The 26,217-nt window shown below is 52.6% G+C and overlaps 3 protein-coding genes across 7 annotated transcripts; 1 reads left to right on the top strand and 2 right to left on the bottom strand.

The window, feature by feature from the left end:
• Positions 1-645: 645 nt before the first annotated feature.
• PPP1R11 (protein phosphatase 1 regulatory inhibitor subunit 11) lies at positions 646-6,648 on the bottom strand. The gene is made up of 3 exons (XM_072024996.1): positions 6,420-6,648; positions 5,592-5,700; positions 646-3,829 (listed from the first exon to the last, which is right to left on the bottom strand). The coding sequence occupies exons 1-3, from the start codon at positions 6,489-6,491 to the stop codon at positions 3,408-3,410; spliced, it is 603 nt and encodes a 200-aa protein (XP_071881097.1). The 5' UTR covers positions 6,492-6,648; the 3' UTR covers positions 646-3,407.
• A 2,080-nt stretch (positions 6,649-8,728) lies between these two features.
• On the bottom strand, positions 8,729-12,311 carry POLR1H (RNA polymerase I subunit H). Its single transcript, XM_072024722.1, is given in 6 exon segments — positions 8,729-8,956; positions 9,082-9,191; positions 10,534-10,640; positions 10,740-10,754; positions 10,757-10,874; positions 12,285-12,311. Coding segments are annotated over 6 exon segments (402 nt in total). The 3' UTR covers positions 8,729-8,931.
• Positions 12,312-14,030: 1,719 nt separating this feature from the next.
• MGAT1 (alpha-1,3-mannosyl-glycoprotein 2-beta-N-acetylglucosaminyltransferase) lies at positions 14,031-21,544 on the top strand. Of its 5 annotated transcripts, XM_072024860.1 has the most exons (4): positions 14,031-14,125; positions 15,193-15,353; positions 17,062-17,138; positions 19,922-21,544. In XM_072024860.1, the coding sequence occupies exon 4, from the start codon at positions 19,963-19,965 to the stop codon at positions 21,304-21,306; it is 1,344 nt and encodes a 447-aa protein (XP_071880961.1). In that variant the 5' UTR covers positions 14,031-14,125; positions 15,193-15,353; positions 17,062-17,138; positions 19,922-19,962; the 3' UTR covers positions 21,307-21,544. The 5 variants fall into 5 exon arrangements, 4 of the variants coding, with proteins under 4 accessions (XP_071880961.1, XP_071880960.1, XP_071880963.1 ...); XR_011803866.1 differs by lacking the exons at positions 17,062-17,138; positions 19,922-21,544 and adding an exon at positions 19,386-19,562; XM_072024859.1 differs by lacking the exon at positions 17,062-17,138.
• Positions 21,545-26,217: the final 4,673 nt, after the last annotated feature.

Here is a 26,217-nt window from a genome sequence, read left to right on the forward strand (position 1 = left end):
TCCCCATTTTAGTGCTTTTTCCCCATTTTTTTGCCCCTTTTTCCCCATTTTAGAGCATTTTCCCCCCATTTTTCCCCTTTTACCCCCCCATTTTTCCCCTTTTTTCCCCATTTTAGTGCTTTTTCCCCCAATTTTTTGCCCCTTTTGTCCTCCCCACACATTTTTTGCCCAATATTCCCCCAGTTTTTTGCCTTTTACCCCCATTTTTTTCGTCTTTTCCTCCCATTTTTTCCCTTTTCCCCCCATTTTTCCCTTTTTCCCCCATTTTTCCCCTTTTTCCCCCATTTTAATGCTTTCCCCCCCCCATTTTAGTGCATTTTCCCTCCCCCCTTTTGCTGTTTTTCCCCCCTTTTCCCCCATTTTCCCCCCATTTTTCCCCATTTTTTCCCCCAATTTTTCCCTTTTTCCCCCACATTTTTTCCCCCTTTTTCCCCAAATTTTCCCATTTTCCCCCAAATTCCCCCCCCCAATTAACCCTTTCTCTCCCCCGCAGCCTGGGGGCCCAGCTCCGCGCCGACACCGCCCCCCCCCGCCCCCCGCCGCCGCCCCACGAAGACCCCCGGGATGGGGGGGCCCCGGCAGCCGCCCCCCCGTCCCCCTCCCCGGGATGAAGCCCCCCCCCCAATAAACTCCCCGCACCCCAAAAACGCTCGGTGCCACCTTTAATGCCCACAGGTGCCATGGGAAACGGGTGAGGGGGGGGGAATCATTTTTTGGGGGAAATTTCCCCCCCCCCCAGCCCCAAAAATCCCCCCTTTAGGGGCAGGATTCCCCCCCTAAATTGGGGATGGGGTTTTTGGGGTTGGGGGGGGAGTTTTGGGGCTGGGGGCAGCCCAAAGCAAACGTGGTGGGGTTGGGGGGGGGTCAGAAAAATTTGGGAGGGGGGGTCAAGGTGAAGCCAGGCAGACATTTAGGGTTGGGGGCACCCCCCCCGAGGTGATTTTTGGGGTTGGAAGTTGGAATTTGGGGCAGAAATGGGGACGGACGGGGGGGGGGTGAGAATCCCAAAGTCAGTGCTGGGGGGGGGCTGAGATCCTGGGGGGGGCGAGATCAGAGGTTTGGGGTCAGGATTCCAAATTTGGGGTCAGAATCAGAGGTTTGGGGTCAGAATTCCGAGGTTTGGGGTCAGGATCCGAGGTTTGGGGTCAGAATTCCGAGGTTTGGGGTCAGAATTCCAAAGTTTGGGGTTGGGATCTTGATGTTTAGGGTCAGGATCCGGTGCTTCGGGTCGGGATCTTGATGCTTGGGGTCAAAATTCGGATGTTTGGGGTCATGATCCGATGCTTGGAGTCAAAATTCAGATGTTTGGGGTCAAAATTCGGATGTTTAGGGTCAGAATCTGATGCTTGGGGTCAAAATTCGGATGTTTGGGGTCAGGATCTCGATGTTTGGGGTTGGGATCTCGATGTTTGGGGTCAAAATTCGGATGTTTAGGGTCGGGATCCGATGCTTGGGGTCAGGATCTTGCCGTTTGGGGTCAAAATTCGGATGTTTGGGGTCATGATCCGATGCTTGGGGTCAAAATTCGGATGTTTGGGGTCAGGATCCGATGCTTGGGGTCAAAATTCGGATGTTTGGGGTCAGGATCTGATGCTTGGGGTCAAAATTCGGATGTTTGGGGTCAGAATTCGGATGTTTGGGGTCAGAATTCCAAGGTTTGGGGTGAGGATCTTGATGTTTGGGGTCAAACTTCGCATGTTTAGGGTCAGGATCTCGCCGTTTGGGCTCAAACTTCGGATATTTGGGGTCAGGATCTCGACGTTTGGGGTCAAAATCCAGATGTTTAGGGTCAGGATCTGATGCTTGTGGTCAAAATTCGGATGTTTGGGGTCAGCATTCCAAAGTTTGGGGTCAGAATTCTGAAGTTTGGGGTCAGGATCCGATGCTTGGGGTCAAAATTCGGATGTTTGGGGTCAGCATTCCAAAGTTTGGGGTCAGAATTCTGAAGTTTGGGGTCAGGATCCGATGCTTGGGGTCAAAATTCGGATGTTTGGGGTCAGGATCCGATGCTTGGAGTCAAAATTCAGATGTTTGGGGTCAAAATTCGGATGTTTGGGGTCAGGATCTTGATGCTTGGGGTCAAAATTCGGATGTTTAGGGTCAGGATCCGATGCTTGGGGTCAAAATTCGGATGTTTGGGGTCAGGATCTCGATGTTTGGGGTCAGGATCTTGACGTTTGGGGTCAAAATTCGGATGTTTGGGGTCATGATCCAATGCTTGGGGTCAGGATCCGATGCTTGGGGTCAAAATTCGGATATTTGGGGTCAGGATCTTGACGTTTGGGGTCAAAATTCAGATGTTTAGGGTCAGGATCCGATGCTTGGGGTTGGGATCTTGATGCTTGGGGTCAAAATTCGGATGTTTGGGGTCAGGATCTCGATGTTTAGGGTCATGATCTCGACGTTTGGGGTCAAAATTCGGATGTTTGGGGTCAGGATCTCGACGTTTGAGGTCAAAATTCGGATGTTTAGGGTCGGGATCCGATGCTTGGGGTCAAAATTCGGATGTTTGGGGTCAGCATTCCAAAGTTTGGGGTCAGAATTCTGAAGTTTGGGGTCAGGATCCGATGCTTGGGGTCAAAATTCGGATGTTTGGGGTCAGCATTCCAAAGTTTGGGGTCAGAATTCTGAAGTTTGGGGTCAGGATCCGATGCTTGGGGTCAAAATTCGGATGTTTGGGGTCAGAATCCGATGCTTGGAGTCAAAATTCAGATGTTTGGGGTCAAAATTCGGATGTTTGGGGTCAGGATCTTGATGCTTGGGGTCAAAATTCGGATGTTTAGGGTCAGGATCCGATGCTTTGGGGTCAAAATTCGGATGTTTGGGGTCAGGATCTCGATGTTTGGGGTCAGGATCTTGACGTTTGGGGTCAAAATTCGGATGTTTGGGGTCATGATCCGATGCTTGGGGTCAGGATCCGATGCTTGGGGTCAAAATTCGGATATTTGGGGTCAGGATCTGACGTTTGGGGTCAAAATTCAGATGTTTAGGGTCAGGATCCGATGCTTGGGGTCAGATATTGATGCTTGGGGTCAAAATTCGGATGTTTGGGGTCAGGATCTCGATGTTTAGGGTCATGATCTCGACGTTTGGGGTCAAAATTCGGATGTTTGGGGTCAGGATCTCGACGTTTGAGGTCAAAATTCGGATGTTTAGGGTCGGGATCCGATGCTTGGGGTCAAAATTCGGATGTTTGGGGTCAGGATCCGATGCTTGGGGTCAAAATCAGATATTTGGGGTCAGGATCTGCCCACGTTTGGGGTCAAAATCCGGATGTTTAGGGTCAGGATCTGATGCTTGTGGTCAAAATTCGGATGTCTGGGGTCAGCATTCCAAAGTTTGGGGTCAGAATTCTGAAGTTTGGGGTCAGGATCCGATGCTTGGGGTCAAAATTCGGATGTTTAGGGTCATGATCCAATGCTTGGGGTCGGGATCTCGATGCTTGGGGTCAAACTTCGGATATTTGGGGTCAGGATCTCGCCGTTTAGGGTCAGGATCTCGCCGTTTGGGCTCAAACTCCGGCTATTTGGGGTCAGGCTCTCGGTTTTTTTGGGGTCAGAATCCCCCTTTTCGGTGCATCCCCTCAGTGCTCCATGGGGGCCGTTGACCCCGGAGTCCCGGGGGCCAGTTTGGGGTTCCCCCCCCGGGGGGATCGGCCCTATTGTCCCCCCCCCCCCTCCCCGCCGCCCCCGGCCCCGTTTGTGACCCCGCACGCAGTGCGCGTTCCCGCAGCCTTCGGCCTCCTCCTCCTCCTCCTCTTCCTCCTCCTCCTCCGAGCTCTCGGTCGAGCTCTCGCCGAACGCCCGCGGCTTCTCGTAGATGCAGCAGCCTGGGGGGGGGCACGAAATTTTGGGGGGGGGATGAAATTTGGGGGGGTTAGGGGGGAATTGGGGGGCTTGGGGGGATTTTGGGGGGACTGGAATGATCTTTTGGGGGGCTGGGGGGATTTTGGGGGATTGGGGGGATTGAAGGGGGGGGAAATTGGGGGTCTGGGGATGATTTTGGGGGGCCAAAATTGGGGGGGCACAAATTTGGGGGGTTGGGGGGGGAAATTGGGGGGTTGGGGGGGGAAATGGGGGTCTGGGGATGATTTGGGGGGCACAATTGGGGGGGCATGAAATTTGGGGGCTTAGGGGGGGAAATTGGGGGGTTGGGGGGATTTTGGGGGGGCTGGGGGTGATTTGGGGGGGGATTTTGGGGGGGTCGGGGGGATTTGAGGAGGTTGGGGGGGAAATTGGGGATCTGGGGATGATTTTTGGGGGGGGCCCGAATTGGGGGGGTGAGGGGGGATTTTGGGGGGTGGGGGGAATTGGGGGGGATTTTTGGGGATGCGGGGGAAATTGAGGGGTTTCGGGGGAAATTTGGGGGGTTGGGGGGAAATGGGGGGCTGGGGGGATTTTTGGGGGGTTTGGGGGGAAATTGGGGGGCTGGGGGAAAAATGGGGGGGGCTGGGGATAGTTGGGGGGGTTAGGGGGGAAATGGGGGGGTCAGGGACAATTCGGGGGGGTCCTTATGACTGGGGGGGGTCCTTATCAGTTGAGGGGGGGCCTTATCAATTTGGGGGGGGTCCAAATTTGGAGGAGCGCCGCCCAGGTGGGGATTGGAGGGGAAAGGGGGGATTGGGGACAATTTGGGGGGGTCCTTATCAACTGGGGGGGGGGGTCTTATCAATTTGGGGGGGGCCTTATCAATTGGGGGGGGTCTTATCAGTTGGGGGGGGTCCTTATCAATTTGGGGGGGGGGTCCAGACTTGGAGGAGCGCCGCCCCCAGGTGGGGACTGGAGGGGAAAGGGGGGATCAGGGACAATTTGGGGGGGTCCTTATCAACTTGGGGGGGGTCTATAAATTGGGGGGGGGTCTTATCAGTTGGGGGGGGTCTTATCAATTGGGGGGGGGGCCTTATCAATTTGGGGGGGGGTCCAAATTTGGAGGAGCGCCGCCCCAGGTGGGGATCGGAGGGGAAAGGGGGGCTGGGGGCAATTTGGGGGGGTCCTATCAACTTGAGAGGTGTTCTCAAACTCAATGGGGGACCTTATCAGATCATTAAGGGGTGTTGGGTGGGGGGTCCTATAAATTGGGGGGGGGTTCCAATTTTGGGGGCGAGTTTGGTGGCATGGACAAAAAGGGGCATGGGTGAATTTGGGGGGTCCTTATAAAATGGGGGCCTATATAAATTGGGGGGGGCCTTATCAATTGGGGGGGGCCTTATCAGTTGGGGGGGGCCCTTATCAGTTTGGGGGGGGGGTCTCACATTTGGAGGAGCGCTGCCCAGGTGGGGACTGGAGGGGAGGGGGAATGGGGACGATTTGGGGGGGTCCTTATCAAATGGGGGGGTCCTTATCAACTCGGGGGGGGTCTTATCAGTTGGGGGGGGGCCTTATCAGTTGGGGGGGGCCCTTATCAATTTGGGGGGGGCCTCACACTTGGAGGAGCGCCCCAGGTGGGGCCTGGAGGGGAAAGGGGGGATCGGGGGCATTTTGGGGGGTCTTATCAATTTGGGGGGGGCCTTATCAATTTTGGGGGGGTCTTATAAGTTGGGGGGGGGGTCTTATCAATTGGGGGGGGGTCTTATCAGTTGGGGGGGGTCTCACACTTGGAGGAGCGCCGCCCCAGGTGCTCGTTGTCCACGGTGTCGCTCGACCACTCCACCTTCTTGTCGGGCTTCCTCTTGCGCAGCTTCAACGTCAGGCTGCGGTTCTCCTAATTAATTAACGCCCCCCGGTAATTAATTAACACCCCCCCGGGATTAATTAACCCCCCCGGAAATTAATTAACCCCCCCGAGCTTAATTAACCCCCCCCCAAACTAATTAACCCCCCTCCCCGTGTCCTTATTGCCCCCTTCTCCCCGTCTGTCTTGCCCCCTAATTAACAGCCCCTCCCTAAAACCTAATTAACTCCCCCCTAATTATTACCCCCCTAATTATTACCCCCCTAATTATTACCCCCCTAATTAATTACCCCCCTCCCAATTAATTGCCCCCCCCTCAGCCCTCACAGCCCCTAAAACCTCTTAATTGCCCCCAAACCCGCTTAATTAAGGCCCCCCCTGGTAATTAAGGACCCCCCCCCGGGTAATTAAGGCCCCCTCGCTAATCGAAGCCCCCCCCTCCAGTAATTAAGCACCCCCCGGTTAATTAAAACCTCCTCCCCCGGTAATTAACCCCTCCCCAGTATTTAAAGCCCCCCCTCCCATAATTAAAGCCGCCCCCTTCGTTAATTAAGGCCCTCCCCGTTATTTATAGCCCCCTCCATCAGTAATTAAGTCCCCCCGGTTAATTAAAGCCCCCTCCCCCCATAATAAGCCCACTACCGGTTAATTAAGACCCCCCCCCGGTTAATTAACCCCCTTCCCGGTTCATAACCCCCTCCCATTATTCACACCCCCCTCCCAGTAATTAAGGCCCCTCCCATTAATACCGGCTCGGCGGTGCCGCTCTGGGTGACGGTGGCGGTGCCGCAGCCGCCGCTTTCCGCCGCCGCCTCCGCCATGGCCCCGGGGGCCGCCGCCGCCACCGAGGCCCCGTCACGGGCCCGGAAGGGGGCGGGGTCGACGCTTCGCCGCTTCCGCTTCCCGCTTCCGGTTCCGCCCGGTAACCGGGCCCGCGGTGCGGCGCTTCTATTGGTCCCCCTGAAGGGACTTCCCGGTGGGGCGCTTCCGGTTGGTGCGGCGGTTAATGGGGTCCCCCACTAGGGGTGCTTCCGCCGTACAGTAGAAGTGCGCATGCGCAGAGCATTAAGGGGGGGGGGTCTTAAAGGGGTAGGTACCGTTTAGGGAGGAGGTAATTAAAGGGGGCAATTAAGGGGGTGAGGGGGGTAATTAAGGGGGTGAGGGGGGTAATTAATGTTATTTTGGGGGAAATTAAGGGAATTGGGGTCAATGAGTGTTATTTTTGGGGGAAATTAAGGGGGTTTGGGGGCAATTAAAGGAATTGGGGGGGTAATTAAGGGGGTCTGGGGGCAATTAGGGGGGTAATTAAGGGGGTGAGGGGGGTAATTAAGGGAATTGGGGCAATTAATGTTATTTTTGGGGGAAATTAAGGGAATTGGGGGCAATTAATGTTATTTTTGGGGGTAATTAAGGGGGTCTGGGGGCAATTAAGGGAATTGGGGGGGTAATTAGGGGGGTGAGGAGGGTAATTAAGGGGGGAGGGGGGCAATTAGGGAATTGGGGGCAATTGATGTTATTTTGGGGGAAATTAAGGGGGTTTGGTGGCAATTAAGGGGATTGGGGGGGTAATTAAGGGGGTGAGGGGGGTAATAAAGAGGGTGAGGGGGGTAATTAAGGGGGTGAGGGGCAATTAATGTTATTTTGGGGGAAGTTAAGGGAATTTGGGGCAATTAATGGTATTTTGGGGGAAATAAAGGGGGTCTGGCGGCAATTAAGGGGGTGAGGGGGGCAATTAATGGGATTGGGGGGTAATTAAGGGAATTGGGGGCAATTAATGTTATTTTGGGGGGAAATTAAAGGGGTTTGGGGGCAATTAATGGGATTGGGGGGGTAATTAAGGGGGTTTGGGGGCAATTAATGGGATTGGGGGGTAATTAAGGGGGTCTGGGGGCAATTAAGGGGTGAGGGGGGTTAATTAAGGGGGTGAGGGGGGCAATTAATGTTATTTTGGGGGAAATTAAGGGGGTCTGGGGGCAATTAATGGGATTGGGGGGGTAATTAAGGGAATGGGGGGCAATTAATATTATTTTTGGGGAAATTAAGGGGGTCTGGGGGCAATTAAGGGGATTTGGGGGAGTAATTAAGGGGGTCTGGGGGCAATTGGGGGGGTAGGGGGGTATTAAGGGGTGAGGGAGGTAATTAAGGGGGTCTGGGGGCAATTAAGGGGGTGAGGGGGCAATTAATGTTATTTTTGCGGGAAATTAAGGGGTCTGGGGGCAATTAATGGGATTGGGGGGGCAATTAATGTTATTTTGGGGGGAAGTTAAGGGGGTTTGGGGGTAATTAATGGGATTGGGGGGGTAATTAAGGGGGTGAGGGGGGCAATTGGGGTGTCAAAGGGGCAATTAATGGGATGGGGGGGGCAAATAGGGGCAGTTTATAACCTGGGGGGGGCAGTTCAGGGGTAATTAAGGAGGTGGGGGGGGTGATTTAGGGTCGGGGGGGTAAAAGGGGCAATTAAGGCGCTTGGGGGGGCAAATATGGGGTGAGGGGGCAATTTGGGGGGGCAAATAGGGGTGAAGGGGGCAATTTATGACCTGGGGGGGGGGCATTATGGGGCGGGGGGGGGCAATAAAGACACCCACAACGACCCTAAAAACGGTTTTATTCCCCCCAAATAGAGGGGTGGGGGCAAAAAACACCCCAAAAGGGGCAAATAACGAAGGGGGGGGGGGCAAATAACAAAGGGGGGGGGCAAATAACAAAAGGGGGGGGGCAAATAACAAAGGGGGGGGGCAAATATCCCCATCACGAATCCTCCTTCTCCTGAAACCTGCGGGGAGAAGAGGGGGGGGAGGGAACCTTTTTTGGGGGAAATCCCTGGTTTTTGGGGGGGATTTTTTTTTGGGGGGGATTTTTTTTTTTGGGGGGGGCTTTTTTTTTGGGGGGGGGCTTTTTTTTTTGGGGGGGGGGGTCAAAAATCCCCATCACGAATCCTCCTTCTCCTAAAAACTTCCGGAGAAAAGAGGGGGGGGGGTTACGGAGGGAACCTTTTTTTTGGGATCCCATTTTTTTGGGGGGATTTTTTGGGGGGGGGATTTTTTTTTGGGGGGGGGGGCTTTTTTTTTTGGGGGGGGTCAAATATCCCCATCACGAATCCTCCTTCTCCTAAAAACTTCCGGAGAAAAGAGGGGGGGGTTACGGAGGGAACCTTTTTTTGGGGTTCCCCAATTTTGGGGGGGGATTTTTGGGGGGGGGGGGGCTTTTTTTTTGGGGGGGGGCTTTTTTTTTGGGGGGGGGGGGGGGGTCAAAAATCTCCCATCACGAATCCTCCTTCTCTTGAAACCTGCGGGGAGAAGAGGGGGGGAGGGAACCTTTTTTGGGGAAATCCCCGTTTTTTGGGGGGGATTTTTGGGATGGGGGGGGATTTTTTTTTTGGGGGGGGGGCTTTTTTTTGGGGGGGGGGCTCACCGGCAGCGGGTGCAGGTGTAGAAGACGGTTTGGCCCTCGTCGGCCGAGCGCATCTGCCGGGTGTGATACGCCATCCCCTCGTGGCCGCAGCGGGGGCAGCGCCGCTCAACCTGGCCCCCCCACCCCAAAAAAAAAATTTGGGGGGGGGGGGGTTTTAGGGTGCGAACCCCCAGAATCGGGATCGTGGAGGGGTTTGAAGCTCATCCGGGGGGGGGTTATGGGGATGGGGGGGATTTGGGGGGGGTTTAGGGGGTGGGGGGGGATTTTGGGGTGGGGGGGGGAGATGGGGGGGGCATAAAAAGGGATTTTGGGGTGGGGGGGGAAAATGGGGGGGGTTTAAAGGGATTGGGGGGGGATTTTGGGGTGAGGGTCTCAATTTGGGGGGGCTTTATACCCATAAAAGGGGATTTTGGGGTGGGGGGGCCCAAAATGGGGGGGGGGTTATACCCATAAAAAGGGGATTTTGGGGTGGGGGGGCCCAAAATGGGGGGGGGTTATACCCATAAAAAGGGGATTTTGGGGTGGGGGGGCCCAAAATGGGGGGACTTTAAACCCATAAAAGGGGGATTTTGGGGTGGGGGGGCCAAAATGGGGGGGGGTTAAAGAGATTGGGGGGGGGATTTTGGGGTGAGGGTCTCAATTTGGGGGGGCTTTAAACCCATAAAAGGGGATTTTGGGGTGGGGGGGCCCAAAATGGGGGGGTTAAAGGGATTGGGGGGGGTTTTGGGGTGGGGGTGTCAATTTAGGGGGGTTTATACCCATCCCAGTGGGATTTTGGGGTGGGGGTGTCAATTTGGGGGGCTTTATAGCCATAAAAGGGGATTTTGGGGTGGGGGGGCCCAAAAGGGGGGGGGGTAAAGGGATTGGGGGGGATTTTGGGGTGAGGGGGTCCCAAAATGGGGGGGGTTAAAGGGATTGGGGGGGATTTTGGGGTGAGGGTCTCAATCTGGGGGGGCTTTAAACCCATTAAAAGGGGATTTTGGGGTGGGGGGGAAAATGGGGGGGGGTTAAAGGGATTGGGGGGGGGATTTTGGGGTGGGGGTGTCAATTTGGGGGGGCTTTAAACCCATAAAAATGGGATTTTGGGGTGGGGGGGCCAAAATGGGGGGGGGTTAAAGGGATTGGGGGGGATTTTGGGGTGGGGGTCCCAATTTGGGGGGGGTTTATACCCATAAAAATGGGATTTGGGGTGGGGGGGGCCAAAATAGGGGGGGGTTAAAGGGATTGGGGGGATTTTGGGGTGGGGGTCTCAATTTGGGGGGGCTTTTAAACCGATAAAAATGGGATTTTGGGGTGGGGGGGCCCAATGTGGGGGGGCTTCAAACCCATCCCAATGGGATTTGGGGCTGAAAATCGCGTTCCTGGGGGGGTTTCCAGCCACCCCAAGGGGATTTGGGGTCGGTTTTTTTTTTTGGGGTGGGGGGGGGAAATTTTTGGGGTGCCCCCACTCACCACCGGCCCTCGGCTTGGGGAGGGGGCAGCTTCGGATCCTCGCCCCCCCCCCCCATTTTGCAGGCGGTTGAACTCCAGGGCGCTGCGCACCGCCCGCCCCTCAAATTCTACCCCAAAAAAAAAGGGAAAAATTTAGGGTCTGGGGGGTTTTTTGGGATCGGGGGGGATTTTAGGGTCCCCCCCCACCCCAAAATTAAAAACCTCACCGGCGATGTCCAGGCGAAGGAGCAGCGGGGGCAGAGGACGGTGCTGGGGGGGCCGGGGCGGGGCAGGACCGAGCCGCATTCGGGGCAAAAATCCAGGCAGGTTTGGAAACAGGACGAGGGGGGGGGGCTCCATGGCTTTTTTTGGGGACGGGGGGGGGGTTTTAGGTCGCCCCCGCGCCCCCCTTGTCCTAGTGTTTTGGCCCTATTAGGCACGGCGCCCTAATTCTTTCGGAGGAGGGTTTCTACCCCCGTTGTCCAAAATTGCAGTAAATTGCCCCAATTCCCACCCCAATCGCCCCAAATCCCCCCAAACTGCCCCAAATCACCCCAAATTCCTCCCCCAATTGCCCCAAATAATCCCCATTGCCCCAAATCTCCCCAAATCCCCTCCCAATCACCCCAAATCCCCCCCCAATCGCCCCAAATCCCCCCCAAAACTGCCCCAAATTCCCCCCCCCAATCGCCCCAAATCGCCCTAAATTGCCCCAAATTCCCACCCCAATTGCCCCAAATCCCCCCCAAACTGCCCCAAATCCCCACCCCAATTGCCCTAAATCCCCCCAAACTGCCCCAAATAATCCCCATTGCCCCAAATCGCCCCAAATTGCCCCAAATTCCCACCCCAATCACCCCAAATTCCCCCCCAAACTGCCCCAAATAATCCCCGTTGCCCCAAATTGCCCCCAAACTGCCCCAAGTAAGCCCCGTTGCCCCAAATCGCCCCAAATTGCCCCAAATTCCTCCCCCAATCGCCCAAATTCCTCCCCCAATTGCCCAAATCCCCTCCCAATTGCCCCAAATCGCCCCAATTGCCCCAAATTCCCACCCCAATCGCCCCAAATACCCCCCCAAACTGCCCCAAATTATCCCCGTTGCCCCAAATCGCCCCAAATTCCACCCCCAATCACACCAAATCCCCCCCCAATTGCCCCAAATAATCTCCATTGCCCCAAATCCCTTCCCAATTGCCCCAAATCCCCCCCAAACTGCCCCAAATAATTCCCGTTGCACCAAATCGCCCCAAATTCCTACCCCAATCGCCCCAAATCCCCCCAAACTGCCCCAAGTAATCCCCATTGCCCCAAATCACCCCAAATTGCCCCAAATCCCTTCCCAATTGCCCCAAATAATCCCCAAATTCCCACCCCAATCGCCCCAAATCCCCCTAAACTGCCCCAAATAATCCCCATTGCCCCAAATCCCCCCAATCAGCCCTAATCCCCCCAAATCGTCCCTGACTGACCCCTCCATTACCCCTAATTGCCCCCAAATCCCCCCCCAAATTGCCCCCATCACCCTAAATTGACCCCAATACCCCCCCGTTGCCCCAAATCGGCCCCCCATTAGCCCAAATAGCCCCCCCAGTTGGCCCTAATCACCCCAAAACAGCCCCCTATTGCCCCCCCATTACCCCTAATCACCCCAAATCCACCCCCCGTTACCCCAAATTACCCCCGCACGGCCCCAAATAGCCCCCCCAGTGCCCCCAATCACCCCAAATCACCCCCAATCACCCCAAATACCCCCCAATTGCCCCAAAATCACCCCAAATCCATCCCCAATCACCCCCATTGCCCCAAACAGCCCCCCATTGCCCCCAATTACCCCAAATCACCCCCCCAGTGCCCCAAATAGCTCCTCTATTGCCCCAAATCATCCCAAATCACCCCCAATCACCCCAAATACCCCCCAATTGCCCCCAAATCATCCCAAATCGCCCCCAAATCATCCCAAATCATCCCAAATCGCCCCCAATTGCCCCCAAATCATCCCAAATTGCCCCCAAATCACCCCCAATCGCCCCCAAATCATCCCAAATAACCCCAAATCATCCCAAATAACCCCAAATCATCCCAAATTGCCCCCAATCACCCCCAATTGCCCCCAAATCACCCCCAATTGCCCCCAAATCATCCCAAATCGCCCCCAACTGCCCCCAAATCGCCCCAAATCATCCCAAATCACCCCCAATTGCCCCCAAATCGCCCCCAATTGCCCCCAAATCATCCCAAATCGCCCCAAATCATCCCAAATCGCCCCAAATTGCCCCCAAATCACCCCCAATCGCCCCCAAATCACCCCCAAATCACCCCCAAATAACCCCAAATCATCCCAAATTGCCCCAAATCACCCCCAATTGCCCCAAATCACCCCCAATTGTCCCCAAATCACCCCAATTGCCCCCAAATCACCCCCAATCGCCCCAAATCACCCCCAAATCACCCCAATTGTCCCCAAATCACCCCAAATCACCCCCAATTGCCCCCAAATCACCCCCAAATTATCCCAAATCACCCCCAAATTATCCCAAGTCTCCCCCAATTGCCCCCAAATCACCCCCCCAGTGCCCCCCCATCACCCCATATTACCCAAAATCACCCTAAATCACCCCAAACCCTCCCCTACTGCCCCCAATCACCCCTCCCAGTGCCCAAATCCCCCCATTTACCCCAAATCCCCCCCAAATCCTCTATAAGCCCCCCCCCACCGCCCGGAGCAGACGAGTCCGACCTCCACCACGCCGCCTAGAGCGGCCGCCTCGCCCCCTTCCGCTACGTCACTTCCGCTCCCCTCACTTCCTGTTACAAAATGGCGGCGGCGAGGCGCGGCGCGAGCCCCCTGCGGGAGTTCGCCGGCAAAACGCGCGTTTTTCGTCAAAATAACAACCCCAAAACGCCTTTATTCACATAATTAATGACATTTATTTAATAAATGATTAATTATTATTTAATAGTGGCGGTGGGAAGGGAGTTAAAGCGGTTAGGGCGGGTTTCCTGCAGGAAGCCATAGGGATTGCTGGGGGAAGCAGCCTCTAAATGCTGTTTTCCCCACCCAAATGGACCAAAATCGCAGCTTTTGGACCCAAAATTAATATTTTAGCGTTGATTTTTTTTTATTTGGGAAATAAAGATTGAGCTGGTGCTGATTATGGAGGATTTTCATTATGAAGCGCTGAAAATGCGGCGTTACGTTGATTAATTAGCTAGTAATTAGTTAATAAGTTAATAAAAACCACTGAGCTCAGCCGCAGGAGGGATGAGAAGCGGTAAAATGGGATAAAAAAACCTTAAAAACTCCCCAAAAATCTCATTTTCACCCACTTTTAATCCAAATTGTCCAAATTTCCCCAAATTAGAGGCAAAAAACCGCTCCGTGGCCGCGCTGGGGGCGCCGGCGGCTTCGCTCCGGGGGCCTGAGGTGAAATTTTGGGGCGATTTCGTGAGAAAATGGGATTTAAAGGCTGTTTTTTAGGAGGGGGGGGGCAGGGGGCGTGGCTTAGGGGAGGGGGGCGGGGCTTATGGCAGGGGGCGTGGCCTCGCCGTTGCCATGGCGGCACTTCCGGTGCCGCGGACCGGAAGTGGCGGCCGCTGCCGGGAGGCGCCGCGGTACCGGAGAGGGGCCCGGGGGGGGGGTGGGGAGGGGGCTTGGGGGGGGCCGGGACCCCCCCATAACGACCCCTATAGGGCCGGGGGACTCCCCTGTGCACCATAAGAGCTCGGAGGGGCCCTTTTAGCTTTTTTCCCTCCTTTTTTCCTTTTTTTTCCTCATTTTTTCCCTTTTTTTCGTCATTTTTTACCTTTTTTTCATCATTTTTCCTTTTTTTTTCATCGTTTTTCCCCAATTTCCCTCTTTTTACCCCATTTTGGATAGCAGCAGCCCTCCCCCGTCCCCTATAATATCTCCCTTATTCCCTATGGGCTTTTAGGGGGGCCCCTTTTCCCCTTTTCTTCCCTTTTTTCCCCTCTTTTTTCACCATTTTCCCCTTTTTTATCCTTTTTTTTCCCTCTGAGGATACCGTGGGGGGTTTACTGGGGGGCCTTTTGGGGCCAGTTTACCCCTTTGGGACATTTTGGGGCCAATTTACCCCTTTTGGGACATTTTGGGGCCAAATTACCCTTTTAGGACATTTTGGGGCCAATTTTTGACCCCTTTTGGGATATTTTAGGGCCAATTTTTTACCCCCATGGGGACATTTTGGGGCCGATTTACCCCTTTTGGGGCATTTTGGGGCCAATTTACCCCTTTTGGGGCATTTTGGGTCCGATTTACCCCTTTTGGGACATTTTGGGGCCAATTTTTTACCCTTTTGGGATATTTTATGACCAATTTTTTACCCCAATGGGGATATTTTGGGGCCGATTTACCCCATAGGGACATTTTGGGGCCCATTTATTATCCCTTAGGGGGCCAGTTTACCCCTTTGGGACATTTTGGGGCGAATTTACCCTTTTGGGACATTTTGGGGCCAATTTTTTACCCTTTTGGGACATTTTAAGTCCAATTTTTTACCCCAATGGGGATATTTTGGGACCGATTTACCCCACAGGGACATTTTGGGGCCGCCCCATACCCAAAAGGATTTGGGGGACGGGAGGAAAAAGGGCTCCTGCGTGAAAATAACCCAAAATTTTAACTTTTTTCCCTTTTTTTCCCTTTTTTCTCCAATTTTCAGAGTTTGCTACGGCCGGACGGAGGCAGCAGAACCCACAGCTCCCGGCTGACCCCACACCGAGCCCTCACCCCAAAACCCCGAGGGATCGAGCCCTTTTGGGGGACCCTAAAAAGGGGGGGGGGGGACCCCAGCGACCCCCCTCCCCCTGGCCCCGCAGCCAGGTAAGCGCCAAATTTTCACTTTTTTCCCCCAAAATGAAATCTTTCCCTCGCTTTTCCAGCCCGAAATGCGTTTAATCCCATTAAAAACGGGGGAAAAAAATAGGATTTTAAGGAAACGGGGGTGGATTTTTGGCACGCCGCCCTCCAGAACCTCGCGAAAAATTTATTCCACCAAAATTATTCAAAAATAATTATTAATTTTAATTATTAAATGTATTATTAAACGATTTTTGGGGGATTTGGGGTTTTTATGGGATGCTTCAGACCCCGTTCTGGTGTCCTTATTGAACTCCGACTTCAGGCTCTTCACGCAGAGCATGGAGGAGCAAAAAAAGTAGGGTAAATATCACTTTTTTGCCCAAATTTGGCAGAAATCGCTTTATTTTTACCCGTTTTTGAAGCGAAACAGAAAGGAAAGGGACAAACAAGGGGGGAAAAAGGGGAATCTTTGGGATTTCCTGATTCTAATGAGAATTTTTGCCACTTCCTCGGGCTGTCCCGGGAAGTTTCTCCCTGCCGTGCCTCGTTCCCTTCTCGGATGAAAAAAGGAGCCCGTTTTGGGTAAAAAAACGGAGAATTTGGGGGTGGAAGAAGGGGTTTTGTGTGCTCGGTGCGGGCGGGATCCCGCTGGCCCTAATCCCCCTTCCCCGGGCTCAAGGGCAGGGGAAAATCCCCGGCTCCGCTTACTCAGCGCTGACACCTCGTCCTCCCCGGCCCCTTTTTGAGGCAAAAAAAGGCGATTTCGGGACTGGCTGCGAGCGCCGCCGCCTGCTTTTTCCCCTACAGGTACGGCCGCGACCCTAAAACCCTGCTGGGGGTTAATCCCCATCACCCGGGGCTGCTTTCCCTGCGCAGGGACCCCAAATAAGCTAAAAAACTCCCCAAATAAGCTGAAAACTCCCCAAATAAGCTGAAAACTCCCCAAATAAGCTAAAAACTCCCCAAATAAGCTAAAAACTCCCCAAATAAGCTAAAAACTCCCCAAATAAGCTAAAAACTCCCCAAATAAGCTAAAAACTCCCCAAATAAGCTAAAAACTCCCCAAATAAGCTAAAAACTCCCCAAATAAGCTAAAAACTCCCCAAATTAGCTAAAATCCCCCCAAATAAGCTAAAAACTCCCCAAATAAGCTAAAACCCCCCCAAATTAGCTAAAATCCCCCCAAATAAGCTAAAAACTCCCCAAATAAGCTAAAACCCCCCCAAATAAGCTAAACCCCCCCCCAAATAAGCTAAACCCCCACAAATAACCTAAAAAATATCCCAAATAACCTAAAAAAATCCCAAATAACCTAAAAAAAAAGCCAAATAACTTAAAAAAAATCCCAAATAACTTAAAAAAATCCCAAATAACTTAAAAAAAATCCCAAATAACCTAAAAAAATCCCAAATAACCTAAAACCCCCCCAAATAACCTAAAAAAAAAAACAAATAACCTAAAAAAAAATCCCAAATTCCCCCTTTTTTCCCCCCTTTCCCCCCTTTTGGGGCTTTTTGGTGCCCCCAACCCCTCCTTTTGGGATCGGGACCCCGCAGCTTCCCCCTCCCCCTGCTCACACCTCCCTTTATTATTATTTTTTTTTTACCCCTTTTCCCCTTTTTCCCCCTCTTTTCATCCCCGCGCCGTTAACCCTTGAACTGCCGGCGCCCCCCCCTCCCCTTATGGGGTCGAGCAACCCTTTATCTCCTTTTTTTTTAATATTTTTTAGGTTTTTTTTCCCTTTTTTCCCCCTCTCCGCCCCTTTCCTCCCCTTGCTGACGTGTTCCCTCCGCCGGCAGGAGCCGGGTGAGTAAAACTCGTGCGGGATCCGGCCCCCTTTTGGGGCTTCAATTTTGGGGTTTTTTAACCCTTTTTCCCCACTTTTTGACCCCAAATCGCTCCCACCCCCTTCCCGGCCCCAAACCCGGCCCCTTTTGGGTTAATATTTCACTCCGGCGGACTCTGCCCCTCTTCCGAGAGGGAACTCAGCCCCGTGCGGGGTTTTTCGACCTTTTTTTCCCCTAAATTAATTAATTTTGACTATTTTTTGGGGTTTTGGGATTTTTCTTTGCCCCCTCTTTTAGGGGAAGTTCCCGGGTGAGTTGGGGCCGCGGGCGTTTCGCTTCCTCTCGGGGTTTCCTCTGCCCTCGTGGCGCGGGGGGGGGGGATCCTAAAAGGGGCTTTTTTGGGGTGGGCTGAGCTTTTCCTGCTTCCTCGTGCTCCCCTAAATTCACTTTTCCCCCTTTTTATGGGATTTCCTGATTTGGGGTGGGCTTTTGGGGCTTGCTGATCCCTTTTCCAAGTCTGTGGTGGCGGAGTGAGCTTTTCCTGGTACCTTATGTCTCCCTAAAACCATTTTTTACCCCTTTTTTTATGGGATTTCCCGAATTGGGGTGGGCTTTTGGGGTTTGCTAACCCCTCGTGCGTGTCCCCCTGTAGGTCCATGGTGGCAGAATGAGCTTTTCCTGATGCCTTTTTCCCCAAAAAAATCACTTTTCCCCCCTTTTTATGGGATTTCCCAAATTGGGGTGATTTTTGGGGGCTCTCTAACCCCTTGTACGTGTCCCCCTGCAGCTCCATAGCAGCGGAATGAGCTTTTCCCAGTCCCTTTTCCCCCCCTGAAACCACTTTTTCCCCCTTTTTATGGGATTTCCCAAATTGGGGTGATTTTTGGGGGCTCTCTAACCCCTCCTGTGTCCCCCCACAGGTCCATGGTGCCAGAATGAGTTTTTCCCGATCCCTTTTCCCCCCCTAAAACCACTTTTTCCCCTATTTTTATGGGATTTCCCAAATTGGGGTGGCCTTTTGGGGTTTGAAACCCTCTTCTATGTGTCCTCACAGGTCCATGGTGGCAGAATGAGCTTTTCCTGATGCCTTTTTCCCCAAAAAAAACACTTTTCCCCCTTTTTATGGGATTTCCCGAATTGGGGTGATTTTTTGGGGCTCTCTAACCCCTCATTCGTGTCCCCCTGCAGCTCCATAGCAGCAGAATGAGTTTTTCCCAATCCCTTTTCCCCCCCTAAAACCACTTTTTCCCCCTTTTTATGGGGTTTCCCAAATTGGGGTGGGCTTTTGGGGTTTGCTAACCCCTTGTGCGTGTCCCCCTGTAGGTCCATGGTGGCGGAATGACCTTTTCCCAGTCCCTTTTCCCCCCCTAAAATCACTTTTCCCCCCTTTTTATGGGATTTCCTGAATTGGGGTGATTTTTGGGGCTCTCTAACCCCTTGTACGTGTCCCCCCCCAGGCCCATAGCAGCAGAATGAGCTTTTCCCGATCCCTTTTCCCCCCCTAAAATCACTTTTCCCCCCTTTTTATGGGATTTCCCAAATTAGGGTGATTTTTTGGGGGCTCTCTAACCCCTCATTCGTGTCCCCCCCCCAGGTCCATGGTGGCAGAATGACCTTTTCCCAGTCCCTTTTCCCCAAAAAAATCACTTTTCCCCTCTTTTTATGGGATTTCCCAAATTGGGGTGATTTTGGGGGGCTCTCTAACCCCTCATTTGTGTCCCCCCCCCCAGGTCCATGGTGGTAGAATGAGCTTTTCCTGATACCTTTTTCCCCCCAAAAATAATTTTTGCCCCCTTTTTATGGGATTTCCCAAATTGGGGTGGCCTTTTGGGGTTTGAAACCTTCTTCTATGTGTCCTCACAGGTCCATGGTGGCGGAATGAGCTTTTCCCAGTCCCTTTTCCCCCCCTAAAATCACTTTTCCCCCCTTTTTATGGGATTTCCTGAATTGGGGTGATTTTTGGGGCTCTCTAACCCCTTGTACGTGTCCCCCCCCAGGCCCATAGCAGCAGAATGAGTTTTTCCCAATCCCTTTTCCCCCCTTAAAATCACTTTTCCCCCCTTTTTATGGGATTTCCCGAATTGGGGTGATTTTTTGGGGCTTTCTAACCCCTTGTGCGTGTCCCCCTGCAGGTCCATGGTGGCAGAATGAGCTTTTCCTGATGCCTTTTTCCCCCAAAAAATCACTTTTCCCCCCTTTTTATGGGATTTCCCAAATTGGGGTGATTTTTTGGGGCTCTCTAACCCCTCTTTCCCCCCCCCCCCAGGTCCATGGCGGCGGAATGAGCTTTTCCTGATACCTTTTTCCCCCCAAAAATAATTTTTGCCCCCTTTTTATGGGATTTCCCGAATTGGGGTGATTTTTGGGGGCTCTCTAACCCCTCGTTCGTGTCCCCCTGCAGCTCCATAGCAGCAGAATGAGTTTTTCCCAATCCCTTTTCCCCCCCCTGAAACCACTTTTCCCCCTTTTTATGGGATTTCCCAAATTGGGGTGATTTTTGGGGGCTCTCTAACCCCTCCTGTGTCCCCCCACAGGTCCATGGTGGCAGAATGAGCTTTTCCTGATGCCTTTTTCCCCCAAAAAATCACTTTTCCCCCCTTTTTATGGGATTTCCCGAATTGGGGTGGCCTTTTGGGGTTTGAAACCTTCTTCTATGTGTCCTCACAGGTCCATGGTGTCAGAATGAGCTTTTCCCAGTCCCTTTTCCCCCCTTAAAATCACTTTTCCCCCCTTTTTATGGGATTTCCCGAATTGGGGTGATTTTTTGGGGCTCTCTAACCCCTCTTTTTCCCCCCCCCCCAGGTCCATGGCGGCGGAATGAGCGGCGGGGGCGCGGCTGAAGGATGCTGAAGAAGAGCAGCCTGGTGCTGTGGGGGGCGGCGCTCTTCATCGCCTGGAACGGCCTCCTCCTCCTCTTCCTCTGGAGCCGCCCGCCCTCCTCTTCCTCCTCCTCCTCCTCCTCTTCCTCAGCCGAACGGAGCCGGTTAACGGAGGAGGTGATCCGCTTGGCTCAGGATGCCGAAACCGAGCTGGAACGCCAAAAAGAGCTCCTGCGCCAAATCCACCGCTACAGCGGGCTGTGGGGCCGCCGCCGGGCGCCCCCAAAAATCCCCCAAACTCCCTCCCCGCCCCCCGTAGCGCCCGAAGGGGGCGACACGACGGTGCTCCCGGTGCTGGTGCTGGCTTGCGACCGCAGCACGGTGCGGCGGTGCCTCGATAAACTCCTCCGCTACCGCCCTTCGGCTCAACGTTTCCCCGTTATCGTCAGCCAGGACTGCGGGCACGCCGAAACGGCGCGGGTCATCGCCTCGTACGGCGACGCCGTGGCTCACATCCGTCACCCCGAGCTCGGCGACGTCCCCGTCCCCGCCGAGCACCGAAAATTTCAAGGTTATTACAAAATCGCCCGGCATTACCGCTGGGCTTTGGGGCAAATCTTCCGCACTTTCCGCTACCGCGCCGCGATCGTGGTGGAGGACGATTTGGAGGTGGCGCCGGATTTTTTTGAGTATTTCCAAGCTGCTTTTCCCCTCCTCCTCGCCGACCGGAGCCTTTGGTGCGTTTCGGCGTGGAACGACAACGGCAAGGAGCAGATGGTGGACGCCGGGCAAGCCGAGCTGCTTTACCGCACCGATTTCTTCCCCGGTTTGGGTTGGTTGCTCCTCGCCGAGTTGTGGGACGAGCTGGAACCCAAATGGCCTCGGGCTTTTTGGGACGATTGGATGAGGCAACCCGAACAACGGCGGGGCCGCTCGTGCATCCGCCCGGAGGTATCCCGCACCATGACTTTTGGCCGCAAAGGGGTGAGCCACGGGCAGTTTTTCGACCAGTACCTAAAATTCATCAAGCTCAACGACCGCTTCGTGCCTTTCACCCGCTTGGACCTCTCCTACCTCAAAAAGGAGGAGTACGAACGCTCCTTCTTGCCCCGCGTCTACGCGGCGCCCGAGGTGCGGGTGGAGGAGCTGCAGGGCAACCAACGCCGCGAGCTGGGCGCCGTCCGCGTGCAGTACACCGGCCGCGATTCCTTCAAAGCCTTCGCCAAAGCTTTGGGGCTGATGGACGACCTCAAATCCGGCGTGCCCCGCGCCGGCTACCGCGGCATCGTCAGCTTCGTTTATCGGGGGCGCCGCGTTTATCTCGCCCCCCCCTCGGACTGGACGGGCTACGACCCCAGTTGGAGTTAGCAGCTCCGTTTATCATCTTTTTTTTGGGGTTGATTTCCCCCAAATTGCGTTTTTTTGGCGTCTTTTCTTCCAGCCGGGGGAGATTTTAGCCGCGCGGGGTTTTATTTTTTTGGGGGAATTGGGGGGGGGGGTTGGCCGAATCCGCGGGGATTTGGCCCGAGCGGCGCCGCCAAAGGCAGAAATTATTTTCCAGAATAAAAGGAAAAAAGAAAACGACAACAAAAAAATAGAAAACAAACCCAAAAGCCTCATTTTTTGTTGTTTTTGCTGTGGCTCTCGGCACATCCTGGACTCTATATGGCCTGGGCCCTATATGGCCTGGGCGTTACAGGCCATAAATTCCTTTATATGGGTTATATGGGACCATATTGTGTAGGGTCTGGTCCTTATATATGGCTTTAGGGCCTTTATATGGGGTATATGGGACCATATTGTGTAGGGTCTGGTCCTTATATATGGCTTTAGGGCCTTTATATGGGACCATATTGTGTAGGGTCTGGTCCTTATATATGGCTTTAGGGCCTTCATATGGGTTATATGGGACCATATTGTGTAGGGTCTGGTCCTTATATATGGCTATAGGGCCTTTATATGGGTTATATGGGACCATATTGTGTAGGGTCTGGTCCTTATATATGGCTTTAGGGCCTTTATATGGGTTATATGGGACCATATTGTGTAGGGTCTGGTCCTTATATATGGCTTTAGGGCCTTTATATGGGTTATATGGGACCGTATTGTGTAGGGTCTGGTCCTTATATATGGCTATAGGGCCTTTATATGGGTTATATGGGACCATATTGTGTAGGATCTGGTCCTTATATATGGCTTTAGGGCCTTTATGTGGGTTATATGGGACCATACTGTGTAGGATCTGGTCCTTATATATGGCTATAGGGCCTTTATATGGGTTATATGGGACCATATTGTGTAGGGTCTGGTCCTTATATATGGCTATAGGGCCTTTATATGGGTTATATGGGACCATATTGTGTAGGGTCTGGTCCTTATATATGGCTTTAGGGCCTTTATATGGGTTATATGGGACCGTATTGTGTAGGGTCTGGTCCTTATATATGGCTTTAGGGCCTTTATATGGGTTATATGGGACCATATTGTGTAGGGTCTGGTCCTTATATGTGGCTATAGGGCCTTTATATGGGTTATATGGGACCATATTGTGTAGGATCTGGTCCTTATATATGGCTTTAGGGCCTTTATATGGGTTATATGGGACCATATTGTGTAGGGTCTGGTCCTTATATGTGGCTTTAGGGACTTTATATGGGTTATATGGGACCATATTGTGTAAGGTCTGGTCCTTATATATGGCTTTAGGGTCTTGGTGTAATATTTTAGGCCCTTTATGGTTTGGGATCCGCATCAGGCGGTCCCTATATGAAATAGGGACCTGGATCCCAAATATAGGGACCTGGATCCCAAATACACGGGGCTGTGTCCTATATCCTGCTCCCCTCACTCCATCTGCCCCATCCTACGCCCCGCTCCCTGCCCTATATGTTCTGCACCACCCTTTTTGTATAGGGGATTTATATTTGGGTCTGGGGGTGTCATTTTTTGAGCCAAAAAGCCCTTTTTATTTTACAAAACCCACATTTTTTTATATCAAATAAACCCCGAGCTCTGTGGCTTTTTTGAGGCTCGTGGCTTGCCCCGTGCTGAAGCGGGCAGTGAGGGTTTAGGACGAGAAAAAATTGCTCAGTTCTGGTCTTTTTTTTAGGGAAAAATGCCTCTTTTTGGAGCAGGGAAGGTTATGAAATGGAGCGATGAAATTGGGATAAAAAGAGGGGAAAAGGGCAGCGGGAGGGACTGGGTAAAGGGGTGAAAACAGGGAAAAGTGATGCAACGAGCTGGGGATTTGCTGCTCCCCAGCAGGTTTTGGGTTAAATCAGGGTGATTTTTAGGGACGAGGAAGAAAAAAGGGGAAGTATTAGGATTATGAACGCTTTTCAAGCAGTGGCACTGATGTTTTCTTAAACTTCTCCTCGGTTTGGGTTTCTTGCCGAGCTCACCCCGGGTAAAAGGCACAAATAAAATAAATTATTTAACAGAAAACACCCCTAAATGTAATTTACTCAATTTTAGGGGGAATTTATAAATTTGTATAATTTACCCGTTACAGCCCCAAATGAGCCTTTTGAGCCGCATTTTTACCCAACCCTCTCCTTTTTTATACAGATCCCACATTTAACCAGCGTCCCCTGTGACCCCGTTCTTCCTCCTGCTGCCTTTTTCACTAAAAACCCTCCAAAAACGATCAAAAATTTAAAAAAGGCAATTTTAACGCTTCTGAATGGCCGCTCGGGGAGAACGGCGGCGCAGTCCTCACTCAGGTCCGCTCCCGCCATTGCCCGCCGCGCTTCGCCGCTCTCGCGGGCTTCAATCAGGTCCGCGCCGTGGGGCGGGGAGAGCGCCGTGTGGAGTGACCAATGGGGGCGCCGCTGCGGGGGCGCCGACCAATCAGAGGGCGCCTGGCGCCTATAAAAGGGAGCGCGGCAGAGCGCGCGAGCCATTTGGGTAGCGCAGGGGCTATGGCACGGGTGAAGCAGGCGGTGGGGGCGCAGCCTGGTAAAAAAACAATTAAAAAATCCAAATTAAAACCTCCATCAACATCGCTGACTCGTCGGGTCTCGGCGCTGCGTAAGAAGCTTCGTTTTTCCCGGAAGCGCTTCTTTTTGAGGCTCCCTACGGCGTTTATTCGCGGGCTGCTGGGGGAATTTGGGCTCCACGTGGCCGCCTGGGCAGCACTGTGGGCGGGCTGCGAGGTTCATCTCTTAACTCTGCTTGAAAATTGGGGGCTGTGCGCCCGCCACGCCAAGCGAGCTGTCGTGGAAGCTGCCGACGTGAGGCTGGTGAGGTGCATTCAGAGGAAAAGAGTCTGATTTTCCCTGGGGGGTCAGCGCCAGCGAGCTGACTCAGGGCCTGTGGAGCTCTCAGAAAGGCAACTTTTTTTTTGTTTGTGCTTGTTTGCTGCTTGTTTTGGCTTTGATGCTTACAAGTTGAAGCTTTTTTGACGAAAAGGAGAAGAAATCAGAGCATCGGGAGCTTGTCTCTTGTCGGAGCACGGCGCTGCCAAGAAACAATTTAATTTATTTAATTTATTCACGCAAGGAGCCGTTGGATGGCGTAATAAAAGCACGGTACTCGTGCCAAAAGGCTCCCTTGAGCAACCTCTTGTGTTTGGAAAGCGACCTGATGGAAAAAAAAAAAACCTACCTCGTGGAGAAGAGTGAATTACAAACCCTGGGCTGTAATTTTGGTTTGGCGGAGATCTGAGCCGCTGCGGTTTGTCGATGGCCTGATTTAAGTTTTTGGGGCCCTGGGGATGAAAGCGGCCGCCCTCCTCGGTGCCTTTTCTGGTGTTTTTTGCTCTTTCCTAGCCTGGTAAGCCGAATTTTTGTGAGTGAGGCACAGCGAGGAGGTGGTGAAATGGTGATAAAAGCCTGGCCCCACAGCCCAGCAACGATTGTGGCACCGAGCGACCTGGGCAGGACCAGGATGTGGTTTTGGTGCAATTTCTCCTTTTTATGGGTTGAAAGCGCTCGGTGCGAGCTAAAAATAACCCAAGTCCCCCCCCCCGGCCCCATTTCAGATCCACGAAAGGGATCCCTGAGGGCTCTGGATCCCTGTTACCGCCTTCACCCACCCTCGTGGTGTTTATTTTCCCTTAAATCTCATAATTTTCCCCTTAAAAATTGCCTTTCCTCCTGTCTCTGGGCGTCTGTTATCTTATAAAACTCCCTTAAAACCTCATTAGAGCAAATAGCCCCGATCTCACGCTAATTCCACCCAATATCACCACGCGTTTACTCTAATACAGCTCCGGGCAATGCCCATTTTAATGGGGAAAATAAATTAATTTGTTTTTTTTTTTCAGGGCCTGAGGCGGGTTTTAAAGGATTTCCCCCAGGTAAGAAGTGGAAAATTTTATTATAAATCCCTTTTTTTCTGGTGAGAAAAACTTCAGGGCTGTGTGAGTTCACAATCCATAAATGGACTTTTTCACTTAAAAAAACCCTTTTACAACACATCTATTATCTCCTCCATGATAAATTTCTCCTTTTTTGGGGGCATTTCTCCCCATTTTTTGGGTGTGCACGTGGCTGGGTGTGACCTGACCTGGGCTCAGTGCTGTGTTGGGGAGGATTTGACCACCCCTGTGCCTGCTCCCGTGGGGAATTTGGTGCTCCAGGTGATGATGAACCAGCTCCTGATCCTTTTTTTTTAACAAAATAATGAAAAAAAACAACAAGGAAGGGGACAGCTGGAAGGTGCATGCCTCAACCTAGAGAGAAAACCCACCAAGAGAGGCTAAATGTGCTAATTCCTTATTTTTTCCTCTTTTTTTTTTTCTGTATTTTTTCCTTTTTTTCAGGCATGTGCCAGTGGAAAATCATCTGAGAATTCAAGAAATCCACCAGAACCTGCAGAGGGCAGAGCTGAGATTTCTGCAGGAGGAGGAAGAGGCCAGAATCACCAAAATAGTGGGGAAAAAAAACACAATTTTGGTCCAAACAGCCACGATGCTACACAGAAAACACCAGGAGCTTGATATCAGGTGGGGAAAACCCCACGGTGCTGAGCTTTGGGACCTAATTTCCTTTTTTTTTCCCCATTTTTTGCTCTCATTCAGCGCCGGTTTCTTCCTCCAGGATCCTAAAAACACGAGCAAAAGGAGGATTTTTCCCTCAAAAAGCACTTTCTCTGGGAAAATGCTTCCTGCTGGCCTGGGTGCAATTTCCTTTGTTTTTTTTTTTTTTGTTTTTTTTTTTTCCATTTTCCCCTCTTTCTGGCAAATATTAAATGGTGAAATGGGAACCCTGGCGCAGCGCTTCCTACGGGGAAGGGCGGAGATGAGGACACTTCCCCTATTTTGCTGTTTTTAGGACT

The sequence above is a fragment of the Anas platyrhynchos genome, chromosome 17, assembly GCF_047663525.1.
Source record: "Anas platyrhynchos isolate ZD024472 breed Pekin duck chromosome 17, IASCAAS_PekinDuck_T2T, whole genome shotgun sequence".
In the NCBI taxonomy this organism is placed as follows: Eukaryota; Metazoa; Chordata; class Aves; order Anseriformes; family Anatidae; genus Anas; species Anas platyrhynchos.